This window comes from Erpetoichthys calabaricus, chromosome 7 (genome assembly GCF_900747795.2).
Source record: "Erpetoichthys calabaricus chromosome 7, fErpCal1.3, whole genome shotgun sequence".
Taxonomy (NCBI): Eukaryota; Metazoa; Chordata; class Cladistia; order Polypteriformes; family Polypteridae; genus Erpetoichthys; species Erpetoichthys calabaricus.
Window position 1 is genome coordinate 73,894,264 of NC_041400.2, and position 13,412 is coordinate 73,907,675.

Consider the following 13,412-nt stretch of genomic DNA (forward strand, 5'->3'; position numbering starts at 1 on the left):
TGGGCACAGAAAGTACGTAAATGAATGAATAGAATAACAAAATGAATAGATAGATAGATAGATAGATAGATAGATAGATAGATAGATAGATAGATAGATAGATAGATAGATAGATAGATAGATACTTTATTAATCCCAATGGGAAAATAATAGCTAAATTCTGATAAAATTCCACTCTTTGTCCTTCAAGCCCTTCTCTGTGCTGTGGGTGTTTACAAAATTTCTCACCTTGTTGATGGCTATTGTGAAAGCAGGTTCCACTTTGGCCTCCACATCCTCCTTCTTATGGTAACAGAAAAGATTTGTCCCTCTGAGGACTGCATAGATTTTCATCCAGTTTTGTTGCTCCCCAGTGATTTGCTGCAATAGAGACACACAGTTCAGATTGACAGTAAAGACAATGGGTAGAACAGAAGAATGAGAGCTCATTTTATAAACCATATACCAATCTTTGATCATGTCCTGCTTGCCAAAGACTCACCTTGAACCTGAGATACCCTGCTACCATCTGTTGTGTCATACAGAGGGGTTGTGCTGCAAGTCGACAACACATGCTGCCATAGAGAGGCAGCCAGAAGGAGCTTTCCTCTAGAAGAGACAGAACAGCAGTGAAAGGAGGCATTGGGTGGCAAAGTAAGATAGTACTTTTGGCTACTTGCTACTGAAAACTTTAAATGAAGGTTTATTACTTTATATAAACAACAGATAATAAAGGCATTAGGATAAACACAACAAAGAACAGAAATCAACCACAATGACCTCATTAGCCATTGACAGGCTTGATTAAACTTCTTTCCTCAATACTATGAAACTCTGAAAACATGTAATAGTCACCAACTAAGAACAACTGTGTTCACTGTTTACCAGTGCTTTGCCACCCTGTGATCATTAAGCTGAAGAATACAGTGTGGGAAAAGGATGAATGAATGGAAATATCAGTAGTCCATCAATGTAATTATATGACTTCTGATGTTAACTTATCCACTACTGAGTTAAACTCATGCACGGCATTGAACAGTGTTTTGCTGTTTCTCATTGCAGACTTAATTTTATTAACCCTTACTCAGTGAAGTGCAAAGAAATACAATATCAATACAAACATAAGGACAACAGTAATCATCATAAATACAGTATCTCTTTGACTGATAGGAGTTGAATGACCCCTTAATTACTGAGTGCTTTCATAGAAGCAATAAGTGTATATTGATGCCCATTTTTGAATGTATGCTCGTATCTTTGACTGTTTATGTTTGTCTTTGTAGTAGAACTTACCATTTCCTGAGATCATGAGGTCATGTGTCCGGAAGCTGTCTTGTACATTGGCAAGAGTCAGTGTGGTTTGGGCAAGAAGATGGTACTTTGGCCCACTGTAGATTACAAATAATAAAGAGATACATAATAACATTACTAGATTAACCATACTTAATGAGTCAATTTGAAGATTTTGAAAGCTAAACTATTATTCTGCCTCATACCCTATCATTTAGTGCCAGCTGGCAAGCCGTCCCGATACACAGACCACTTCTGTATCAAAACAAACAATTATCCTGGATTCATTCCAAACTTAATAATTTTATTTTTATGAGGTTATTTTCAGCACAAATGGTATAAAGTCAAATGAAGACTAACTTCAGAAATGTCTAGGATCCTCAGCGGCGCAGCATGACAATATCCACTGAACACTTTAGTCTTTTCTATTTATCAGACACAATCTAAAGCCACTATTTCTCTGGGGAAGAAGAAAATGAATCACAACACTTTCACTCCTCTATTACTGACATGGATATTTTTTTCTAGAATTCTAAATTTTTAGCAATAATAAAGTGGTTATAGTCTCTAAAGAGATCTGAGTAACCATTTCTGCCAAATGTGCTATTCAACTAAGGAATGAGAGGGAAAAAAAAACAGCTTACGGTACAGTGGTAACAGGCAAGAGAAGTGGATTGCCCCCGCCATTGCTAACTGGGCTGCTACCTCCAGTGTCCAACACAGCTCGTACTTTCTTTCCAGATGATCGCCCCAGAGAGCTGCTCAGTTTGCTCGCCAGTTTCTTGGGCGTGTTTCCTCCTGAGAATTCTTCTTCTGTGCAGCAACTGTATAACTCCACTTTAAGCTCAAAATCAGGACCAGCCTCGCTACTGGAGAAAAGTAAAAAGGCAAAGGATAAAAAGGAAAGACAAAAAGAAGAAGGGAATATTAATTCAATTTAGATTGTTTATTATTAGAAGTTTTTTTAATTAATGCTTGATTAAGTTTAAAGACATATGCCAGAACACAGACACTAAGCAATTTTATAGTAGAATTTTCAATTGCAAATCGGGGTGTCCAAATATAGTAAGCATAGCATAGCATAATGTAACTAACATTTTTAAACCTGTTTAGTTCGATTCTGGGTCACAGGGAGCTGGAGCCTATCACAACAGCAACGACTGCAAGGCTGGAATCAACACTGAAAATGGGGTTAATCTATTAAAACTCACACTCCCACATACACACATTCACATTGTGTAAATGCATTTTTGCCACTCAAGCTAACAAGCAGATTTTAAAGGCTGTGCAAATAAAATCAGAGTACTTGGAGGGAAACCCATGCAGTCACTAGAGAATGTGCAAACTCCACAAAGGTAACAGCCAGGTGAAAGACTTGAGCCCAGGGCACTGAATACTCAAGGCAAGGGCATCAACCAGTTTGCAACTCACATAGCTTAATATAGCATTACACTCTTAAATGGCTTGCTTTCACTTAAAAAAAATTATTTTCTTTGGAAAATTGTTGACAAACCTCTATATTTTATTTACTACTAAAGTACATTTTTATTCTCAATAATTCACTCAACAAACTCTGCAATGTTCAAATAATTCATGATGATAAACTTTCCCTCATCTATAAATGTTTTCAGGATAATTTTAATAGACTAGGGGGCTCCGCCCCCTGCTCGCTTCGCTTCGCTCGCCCACCCCCGGGTTTGGTTTACCAGATATACAGTAATCCCTCTTCCATCGCGGGGGTTGCGTTCCAGAGCCACCCGCGAAATAAGAAAATCCGCGAAGTAGAAACCATTATGTTTATATGGTTATTTTTATATTGTCATGCTTGGGTCACAGATTTGCGCAGAAACACAGGAGGTTGTAGAGAGACAGGAACGTTATTCAAACACTGCAAACAAACATTTGTCTCTTTTTCAAAAGTTTAAACTGTGCTCCATGACAAGACAGAGATGACAGTTCAGTCTCACAATTAAAAGAATGCAAGCATATCTTCCTCTTCAAAGGAGCAAACAAATCAATAGTGCTGTTTGGCTTTTAAGTATGCGAAGCACCGCGGCACAAAGCTGTTGAAGGCGGCAGCTCACACCCCCTCCGTCAGGAGCAGAGAGAGAGAAAGATAGAGAGAGACAGATAAAAAAAATCAATACGTGCCCTTCGTGCTTTTAAGTATGCGAAGCACTGTTCAGCATGTCGTTTCAGGAAGTAGCTGCAGCTGCACAAAAGATAGCAACGTGAAGATAATCTTTCAGCATTTTTAGACGAGCGTCCATATCGTCTAGGTGTGCGAACAGCCCCCCTGCTCACACCCCCCTACGTCAGCGCAAGAGAGAGAGAGAAAGTAAGCTGGGTAGCTTCTCAGCCATCTGCCAATAGCGTCCCTTGTATGAAATCAACTGGGCAAACCAACTGAGGAAGCATGTACCAGAAATTAAAAGACCCATTGTCCGCAGAAACCCACGAAGCAGCGAAAAATCCACGATATATATTTAAATATGCTTACATATAAAATCCGCGATGGAGTGAAGCCGCGAAAGGCGAAGCGTGATATAGGGAGGGATTACTGTACAATTTAAAGAGATTGTTATTTTCATGGGAATTGTTACATATGCATTATTTTCACTTTAACTTTAAAACTTTTGTAAAAACAATACTTGTCCTTTATTTCCGGCCCTGGGCATGGTTAAATCTTTCTTGCAGGACGTATAACGCTGCTCGTGTTGTGAAGGAGGGGCGGCTGAACACATGTTAAGAAGATGCCGTCAAATCATCTGCTGTCTTTCTGCTTCTGCTGGCGAGCTGTGTGTTCTTTTTGTTGCGCTGCACATCGATCATTTAAAAGCCTGTACAGCAGCTGTCCTTTTGCCACTTCGTGTCTCTGTCGCTCGTATTGTGAAGGGGGTGCTGAATGCACACTAAGGAATTGCAGTCGGATCATCTGCTGGCTTGTTGCTGCTGGCGAGCTGTGTTTTCTGCTTGTCGTGCTTTGCGTCAATCATTTCAAAGCCTGTACAGCAGCTGTCCTTTTGCCACTTTGCATCTCTGCTGCTCGGTTTGTTAAAATCAGGGCTGAACGCACGCTAAGGAGAAGCGGTCGGATCATCTGCTGGCTTCCTGCTGCTGCTGGCAAGTTGCGTGTTCTGCTTGTCATTGTTTTAAGAGCTGGGAGCACATGAATGTCTGACTGCCAAAAGCATTCCAACAACTGCTTGGTTAGATGTCCATGAACTTGTTTTAAATGTTGTCTCACTGCCTTGTCCCACGTGACGTTAAAGTGTCTCTCGCGGGGCGTCAAAATGTCTTCTGAGAAAATCACGTCTTGTCTCCCTAGTGTCCCTCCCAGGATTTTTTTTTATAATAGAGAGAAAGCAAATTTTCAGTTTATCCAAAAACACTGACTACTGGGCGCTATTTTTGATTTGCTTAAAGTAGCTTATCAAAAAATGCTGCCTTTTGGTCAAGACCTCCAGGCGAAATTTTAAGGGAGTGATATTAAACATAAGAAAGCATGAGATATTTGTGATGTGTGCAATCTTAGTTGCCAATGACAGAATTGTTCAATCAATAACTATTCATCAGAAAATCCGAAAATGATGTGAGACATCAGTGTACCGGCACTATAGAAAACTGTGTACACATAATTATGTCTGATAAAACATATATGCACCACAATAGCATTGAATTAAGACAACTCAAAGAAGATAAGAAAGGAGGTGTTTGGTGAAAATGTTGTTTAGGAATGCTGGCTCACTTTTTTCCATCGGTATTACAAAAAAGAATAGATTTACTCATTTACAGCAGTTATAGCTTGGCTCAGATAACCCAGCCACAGGGGATGCACAAACCAGTGTGTTTCTTTCTGCCAGTCGCTAGCCTTGATAAATATGGAGGGTTACATCAGGAAGAGACCCGAACACCGAACCTTTTGGTTATAAGTCAGCAGTTCTTACCTCTGCACCATCCAAGAATGCATATCAACTTTCTGTCGTTTATTTGAGCTTGGGTTTTTAACTCATTAACAGCAACGGGTAAATTGAATGATTTTTTTTTTCTTTGGTCATATTCTTGAATGAAACCATACATGTTTATTTGATATTTGGACTAAAAAGTCTTCACACATTATACACTTCACGTCATTATTAGTATAACATGGAAAACATTTCTGTTTTGGTATGTGTTCAATATTTCTTGCCACGCATTTCCTGTCATCCTACACTTACACAGATCATTGTAGACTCGGAACACACATGAAATGTATGTACAGTAATGCGTTCCAGAGCCACCCGCGAAATAAGAAAATCCGCGAAGTAGAAACCATATGTTTATATGGTTATTTTTATATTGTCATGCTTGGGTCACAGATTTGCGCAGAAACACAGGAGGTTGTAGAGAGACAGGAACATTATTCAAACACTGCAAACAAACATTTGTCTCTTTTTCAAAAGTTTAAACTGTGCTCCATGACAAGACAGAGATGACAGTTCTGTCTCACAATTAAAAGAATGCAAACATATCTTCCTTTTCAAAGGAGTGCGCGTCAGGAGAGAGAGAGAGAACAAAGCAAGCAGTCAAAAAAAAAAAATCAATAGGACTGTTTGGCTTTTAAGTATGCGAAGCACCGCCGGTACAAAGCTGTTGAAGGCGGCAGCTCACACCCCCCTCCGTCAGGAGCAGGAAGAGAGAGAGAGAGCCAGAGAAAAACAAAGTCAAAAATCAATACGTGCCCTTTGAGCTTTTAAGTATGCGAAGCACCGTGCAGCATGTCCTTCAGGAAGCAGCTGCACACAGAAGGTACCAACGTCCCTATCGTCTAGGTGTGCGAACAGCCCCCCCTGCTCACACCCCCCTACGTCAGCGCAAGAGAGAGAGAGAGAGAGAGAAAGTAAGTTGGGTAGCTTCTCAGCCATCTGCCAATAGCATCCCTTGTATGAAATCAACTGGGCAAACCAACTGAGGAAGCATATACCAGAAATTAAAAGACCCATTGTCCGCAGAAACCCGCGAAGCAGCGAAAAATCCGCGATATATATTTAAATATGCTTACATATAAAATCCGCGATGGAGTGAAGCCGCAAAAGGCGAAGCGCGATATAGCGAGGGATCACTGTATTCCAAATAACGATATATTATTATATTGTTTACCCTATACAACTCCAGGAACCTCACACCCAGATAAACACACTTGAGCACTGAGAATTTTGCGACTGACTTCAGCACCATTGGGGGTGGGGATGGGATAGCAGGCCGCTTGCTGCTTGTGCTGATTGACACATTTGCAAAACAAAAGACACTGATGGAGAGGTGCGAAGGAATTTAAGGTGGCCAGGGATTCTAAGTTTTTTCGCAGGCTTCATGCCAAGAAAGAACACCACAGACAGAGGCCAGAAGGAGTTGCATTGTGTTTATGTGGACCTGGAGAAAGCATATGACAGGGTGCCTCAAGAAGAGTTGTGGTATTGTATGAGGAAGTCGGGAGTGGCAGAGAAGTATGCAAGAGTTGTACAGGATATGTACGAGGGAAGTGCGACAGTGGTGAGGTCTGTGGTAGGAGTAGGGAATCCATTCCCGGGAGCCTGGGATTCCCGGACGTTTCCCATTCCCAGGAATGAAACTGCTGGAATTCCCAGCTGAACGGGAACAGCCAAGCTCGCATATATAGCGTGTAAAAATCGATCAAGAAATAACAGAGTTATAGTTGCAAATAATTAAGGTGGCACCATTGCTGCAGCTTGCACTTCATCAGACAACAGCTTTGAACAGCAACTTGAAATTGCAATGCATCAGTCTGTTGCATCCGCATTATCTGTGCCAAGAAACTTGCCATCACAGAATGATTACAAGAAACTGGATGCATCAGTAAAAGCTGAAACAGCGGTGTTTCAGAGCAACGGCAATAGTGGGCATTGTTTAGAACAAGTATATCAGTATCTGATGACTGTGCCGCCTACTTCAGTGGAGGCAGAGCGTGCTTTCTCACCGGCTGGTGTACTCTGCACAAAGGTGCGCTCTCGCCTGGACGACCGCATGCTTGACATGTTGTGCTTTCTACGCTCTTATTACCGCAACTAACTAGATACATGTACTTATATGACAGCATGAACTGCTTGTAGTTAAGGTTAGTCTTTTACTGGTGTCAACATATTGCAGTAGTTTTATTACAAATAAGTGTCGCTCACTCTAAAACCATTCACATGTGAGAGGCCCGTGCACTGTGTCATTCCCGGAAGCCCGGGATTCCCGGGAATGACATGTGGGATTCCCGGGAATGGATAAACCTGTCCGGGAATGGATTCCCTAGGTAGGAGTGACAGATGCATTCAACATAGAGGTCGGATTTGCAATGGTGATGGACAGGTTGACAGACGAGATTAGACAGGAGTCCCCATGGACTATGATGTTTGCTGATGACATTGTGACCTGTAGCAATAGTAGGGAGCAGGTTGAGGAGACCCTGGAGAGGTGGAGATATGCTCTAGAGAGGAGAGGAATTAAGATCAGTAGGAACAAGACAGAATACATGTGTGTAAATGAGAGGGAGGTCAGTGGAATGGTGAGGATACAAGGAGTAGAGTTGGCGAAGATGGATGAGTTTAAATACTTGGGATCAACAGTACAGAGTAATGGGGATTGTGGAAGAGAGGTGAAAAAGAGAGTGCAGGTAAGGTGGAATGGGTGGAGAAGAGTGTCAGGAGTGATTTGTGACAGACGGATATCAGCAAGAGTGAAAGGGAAGGTCTACAGGATGAGACCAGCTATGTTATATGGACTGGAGATGGTGGCACTGACCAGAAAGCAGGAGACAGAGCTGGAGGTAGCAGAGTTAAAGATGCTAAGATTTGCATTGGGTGTGACATGGATGGATAGGATTAGAAATGAGTATATTTGAGGGTCATCTCAAGTTGGATGGTTGGGAGACAAAGTCAGAGAGGCGAGATTGCGCTGGTTTGGACATGTGCAGAGGAGGGATGCTGAGTATATTGGGAGAAGAATGCTACGGATAGAACTGCCAGGCAAGAGAAAAAGAGGAAGGCCTAAGAGGTTTATGGATGTGGTGAGAGAGGACGTGCAGGTGATGTGTGTAACAGAACAAGATACAGAAGACAGAAAGATATGGAAGAAAATGATCTGCTGTGGCGACCCCTAACGGGAGTAGCCGAAAGAAGAAGGCATTAGAGAGTCAGTTCAGGTTGGACGGTTTGGAGACAAAGTTAGAGAGGCAAGACTGCATTTGTTTGGACATGTGCAGAGGAGAGATGCTGGGTATTTTGCAAAAAGGATGCTAAGGATAGAGCTGACAGACAAGAGGAAAAGAGGAAGGCCTAAGAGAAGGTTCATGGATATGGTGAAAGAGGACATGCAGGTGGTGGGTGTAACACAGCAAGATGCAGAGGACATGGTGATATGGAAAAAGATGATCTGCTGTGGCAACCCCTTATTTTGGCTGCTTCCATTAGAAGAAGATGACTTGACTCAGATCTTCTTTGATGTACGTCTAACAGATCCGTGCCTACTGAATGACTATTCTGTTGTCCTGTATTAAAACACATTTTCTTAACCTCTGTCTGTTAAAATGCCTTAATGATTTCTTTGAAAATCTCTCATTGTGAATTTCCCCTTGGGATTAATAAAGTATCTATCTATCTATCTATCTATCTATCTATCTATCTATCTATCTATCTATCTATCTATCTATCTATCTATCTATCTATCTATCTATCTATCTATCTATCTATCTATCTATCTATCTATCTATCTATCTATCTATCTATCTATCTATCTATCCATCCATCCATCCATCCATCCATCCATCCATCCATCCATCCATCCATCCATCCATTCAGGAACTGGGACTGGTATGCTTAAACAAAGGCACCTTCTATGATGTCTTATTTTCTTTATGGATAAACTATTTCCACATGATTGAAATGTGTGGCAATTTGTAAGATTCTCACATGGGTGAGTATGTATGAGTGCATGTATGCTCTGGTACATCATAGATGGTTGGTTTCCTCCTTACTTCAGTGTTGCTGGACAGGCTCTAAGAGTACTTGCATCCCTAAAAGAAATAAGCTATCTAGGAAATGACAGATGGAATTAGTACAAGTATTAACCATATACAGTAATCCCTCCTCCATCGCGGGGGTTGCGTTCCAGAGCCACCCGCGAAATAAGAAAATCCGCGAAGTAGAAACCATATGTTTATATGGTTATTTTTATATTGTCATGCTTGGGTCACAGATTTGCGCAGAAACACAGGAGGTTGTAGAGAGACAGGAACATTATTTAAACACTGCAAACAAACATTTGTCTCTTTTTCAAAAGTTTAAACTGTGCTCCATGACAAGACAGAGATGACAGTTCCGTCTCACAATTAAAAGAATGCAAACATATTTTCCTCTTCAAAGGAGTGCCCGTCAGGAGCAGAGTCTGTCAGAAAGACAAAGAGTAAAGCAAACAAATCAATAGGGCTGTTTTGCTTTTAAGTATGCGAAGCACCGCGGCACAAAGCTGTTGAAGGTGGCAGCTCACACCCCCTCCGTCAGGAGCAGAGAAATAGAGAGAGAGAGAGCCAGAGTAAAACAATGTCAAAAATCAATACGTGCCCTTTGAGCTTTTAAGTATGCCAAGCACTGTGCAGCATGTCCTTCAGGAAGCAGCTGCACACAGAAGGTAGAAACGTCCCTATCGTCTAGGTGTGCGAACAGCCCCCCCTGCTCACACCCCCCTACGTCAGCGCAAGAGAGAGAGAGAGAGAGAGAGAGAAAGTAAGTTGGGTAGCTTCTCAGCCATCTGCCAATAGCGTCCCTTGTATGAAATCAACTGGGCAAACCAACTGAGGAAGCATGTACCAGAAATTAAAAGACCCATTGTCCGCAGAAACCCGCGAAGCAGCGAAAAATCCGCGATGTATATTTAAATATGCTTACATATAAAATCCGTGATGGAGTGAAGCCGCGAAAGGCGAAGCGCGATATAGCGAGGGATCACTGCACACAAATTGTCGTGTTAAAGCCTCCAGTCTGAATATCAATTAAACTGACTGGCTGGTGTCAATGATGAAATCTATTTTTTAATCTAATTTTATTGTCAAAAATGAGAAAATTACAATAGAATGCTACCCAGTTAAACAAATAACAATAACTTAACAGGTACAACCATTTATTTCAAAGTAGAAAAAAAGTAAAACAAAATTCAGCCAGTCTTTAATACATTTTCAGTTGATCAGCCAGACTGTCAAATCTTAGCATGTTGCTTCACATACATAACAGTTTTAATAAGTTCAGACAACTGCCCATATTATTACAACTGTTTGTATTTCATTACTAGATCATCTTGACAATGTGTCACACACCTGCTGCATTTTAGATACAGAATTTTCCTTCCGCAAACTATACTTTATCTGAGTGTATTTCACTTTCATTGCTCCAAATATTAAGGGCGCAAAGAGAAGCAAAGATCACAACTCTGATGAACACTCAAATTGAAAATAGTTTGGTAATTAAATTTTATTAGGCCATCTCTCTCAAATTGAACAGAATAAAAAGTAAATATTTTCTGAAAAGGTTCAGTTTTATTCTGCTTTAACAAGTTTTTTTCTCATGTTAAACCAGTAAAAAGCTGCATGTGGTTTTCACTATCCAATACAAAATAAATAATATCAGCAGGTATTTCAAAAATAATCTGTGACCAACAGTTTAATTAAATTTTACTCTTGGAAGGAACTGTCCCCTTTGCACCTCTTTGATCCTTAGGATGATGAGTAAAAACTTAACAGAAGAAAAGATACTCACAAAACAACAGTGTTGTCAAAGCAGATGTCTGTGAGTGTCCTGTCTACTATCACCATATCTGTATCATTAATCTCAGTTCCAATCTGCAGCAAGCAGAAGACGGCACAGCGATGAAGGTCTACAAAGACAAATATAAAAACAGATTTGCTTGTAACCAAGTATGAGTAAGTAGTTTGAAGAAGAATGGCCTTGGTTTGTGCTCTTTTTATTCTAGCTATGCATCTGAATCAGCTTTGCATGTTTAATTTTACTTCTTTCTACAGCCTTAAGCTTTAAATTCATTTTACAGGAGATGTGAAGTCTTAATTAGAGATACTGATGTGTTCCTCTTGCATGAAACATTAGATACTTTTAAATGCTAATAATAATCAGTTATATGCATTTGGGGGCTAACTGATAGATGAGACAAGGTCTATAAACAAGAGATACAATATCTTATCATTTATGAGAATTTGAGCTTAACAAAGTAGCTGGTAACATACAGTAAATTATAAGATAAGAGGGTCTGCAACAAGGAAGCTTTGTCTCCCTCAAAAATTGTAGTCGCTGTCAAGTTTCTGGTGTCAAGTGTCAAGTCTTGCCCCAATTGATATATTGTGAGCATAATTCAGTAGGTGCAAGAATATATTACCTCCTTTGTTTTTGAAGTACTCAGTATCTTTCCACATGAGAGGTATTCTTAAGTCTGTAGGAATAAAGGAGAATAAGCATTATTTAGTAAACTCACCAGAAAATGAAACATTTAGAAACAAAATAACCAAAGATGATTAAGTCAAAGCTATGGGCTTGGCACATTCTTAATAATAATTCAGAAATATTCATGTATTTGTTTTCTAAACATGCACAGTGTATTGCATTGGCCACAAGGCAGCAATCAACTTTAGAAAGAGTGCCAGTCCATTGTAGCGCCCAATCATGCAGTACAGACTGGGCCAATTTTGGTCGACTAATTAATCAATTATGCAAAATTTGGAAGAGCACTCATGTGAAAGTGGAAAAACATGTGCCTACGTTTGAAAGAGTGTGAAATTAACTAAAATTTAAACTACTGCTCTCTTTATGTTATGGTGTTGGGTTTCAGTTTAAAATCTTTTTCAACTCCAGTTTGCAGTTTCATAATGTTTATATGGTATGAGTATCTCTTTTCCAAAAAACTGATAAACTCGAATTGTCTTTTAACAATTTTAATTTGCAGATGTCTATTCTACCTCTAGTTTTTGTCTAGTCCAGGCAGTTCTTAAAGCAGGTCTAAATCTTAATCAACAGGGGTCAAATGTGAATCCTACAGAAAAACACAATACAGTAAAAACCTCAACATCAGGAACTCACATTTCAGTCGTTGGCTGGTATATTACTAAATACAGTAGGCTTTTACTGCTTGCTAAGAGTGCAAATTTTAATTTTAATTACAATTTATTCCAATAACTGAAACTTCCACTTATAAGTCCAGTATATTCCACACCAATTACAAACATAGCACAGATAGAACAAAGCAAAAATATGAAACAACATGAATACATTCACTGGGAAATATACATAAACACAATGTTTTTGTTAAATATGAATACATTTTCTTAAGAAAGTTTTTAGTCATAGACTCCACTGCAGTAGGTATGTTACACTTTGGATCACAACATTGTCAAACTATGGCCATTCAAGTTGAAAGTAATCCATTTAATCCTAAAGTGTGTACTAAGCATCATGCCTGGGAGGGGCGCCAGATATGCTTTTGCAAGTTGCTTTTCACACAGATTGCTGAATTTAGTCATAAGAAGTCCTTACTTCTGGAGTTTTTTGTCTTTCAGATTGCTGGCAGAGCAAAGACGAAGCCTTCCCAACCTGCCAGAGCAGCTGAGTTATGATGATGACTTTGAATCATTGAATTTGCTGTCTTTTATACTTTTAAACATATTTTGGAAATTCCATATTTGTTGTACCTAGTCTGAAATAAAGCCTGATTTGCAAAGAGATAAATCTGTGAGTTATTTTTACAACAACAAAATAATAGCATAAAGCAACACAAAGGTCCAGAATATGAAAATATATGAGCAATTAAGATTGCATTAAAGCATGATTTTTTGGTGTTTCACAAAAATTTTAATCAAATGGCACACCTAATAATTCACACCAGTAACAGTGAATATATTTAAAAACATATTTTGTAATTCTTTTCTGGAGAAGTTCCAGTGTTCTGTAGTGTTGAAACCTAAATTCTAATCACTAAATAAATAATGTCAATCGCAAAAATGATATTTAGTCTGAATGTAACATTAAACTCACTTAATTATCTTTGTGTGGCTATCTATGAAAACAATGCTGTCTTACTGCTTTTAGAAAGGAACTTGAATTTTGATG

The 13,412-nt window shown here is 39.6% G+C and overlaps 1 protein-coding gene across 6 annotated transcripts in view; it reads right to left on the reverse strand.

Moving 5' to 3' along the window:
• The window catches only part of rtkna (rhotekin a), a 277,698-nt gene that overhangs the window by 47,536 nt on the left and 216,750 nt on the right, over window positions 1–13,412 (reverse strand). For 5 of the 6 annotated variants that reach the window (XM_028804654.2, XM_028804656.2, XM_051930089.1 and 2 more), the window contains exons 4-9: window positions 11,689–11,742; window positions 11,058–11,175; window positions 1,914–2,138; window positions 1,273–1,367; window positions 482–588; window positions 229–360 (exon numbers count right to left, since the gene is read on the reverse strand). In XM_028804654.2, coding sequence (XP_028660487.1) covers window positions 229–360; window positions 482–588; window positions 1,273–1,367; window positions 1,914–2,138; window positions 11,058–11,175; window positions 11,689–11,742 — 731 coding nt within the window. The remainder of the gene's footprint in view (window positions 1–228; window positions 361–481; window positions 589–1,272; window positions 1,368–1,913; window positions 2,139–11,057; window positions 11,176–11,688; window positions 11,743–13,412) is intronic. The other variant, XM_028804655.2, reaches the window with a different exon arrangement.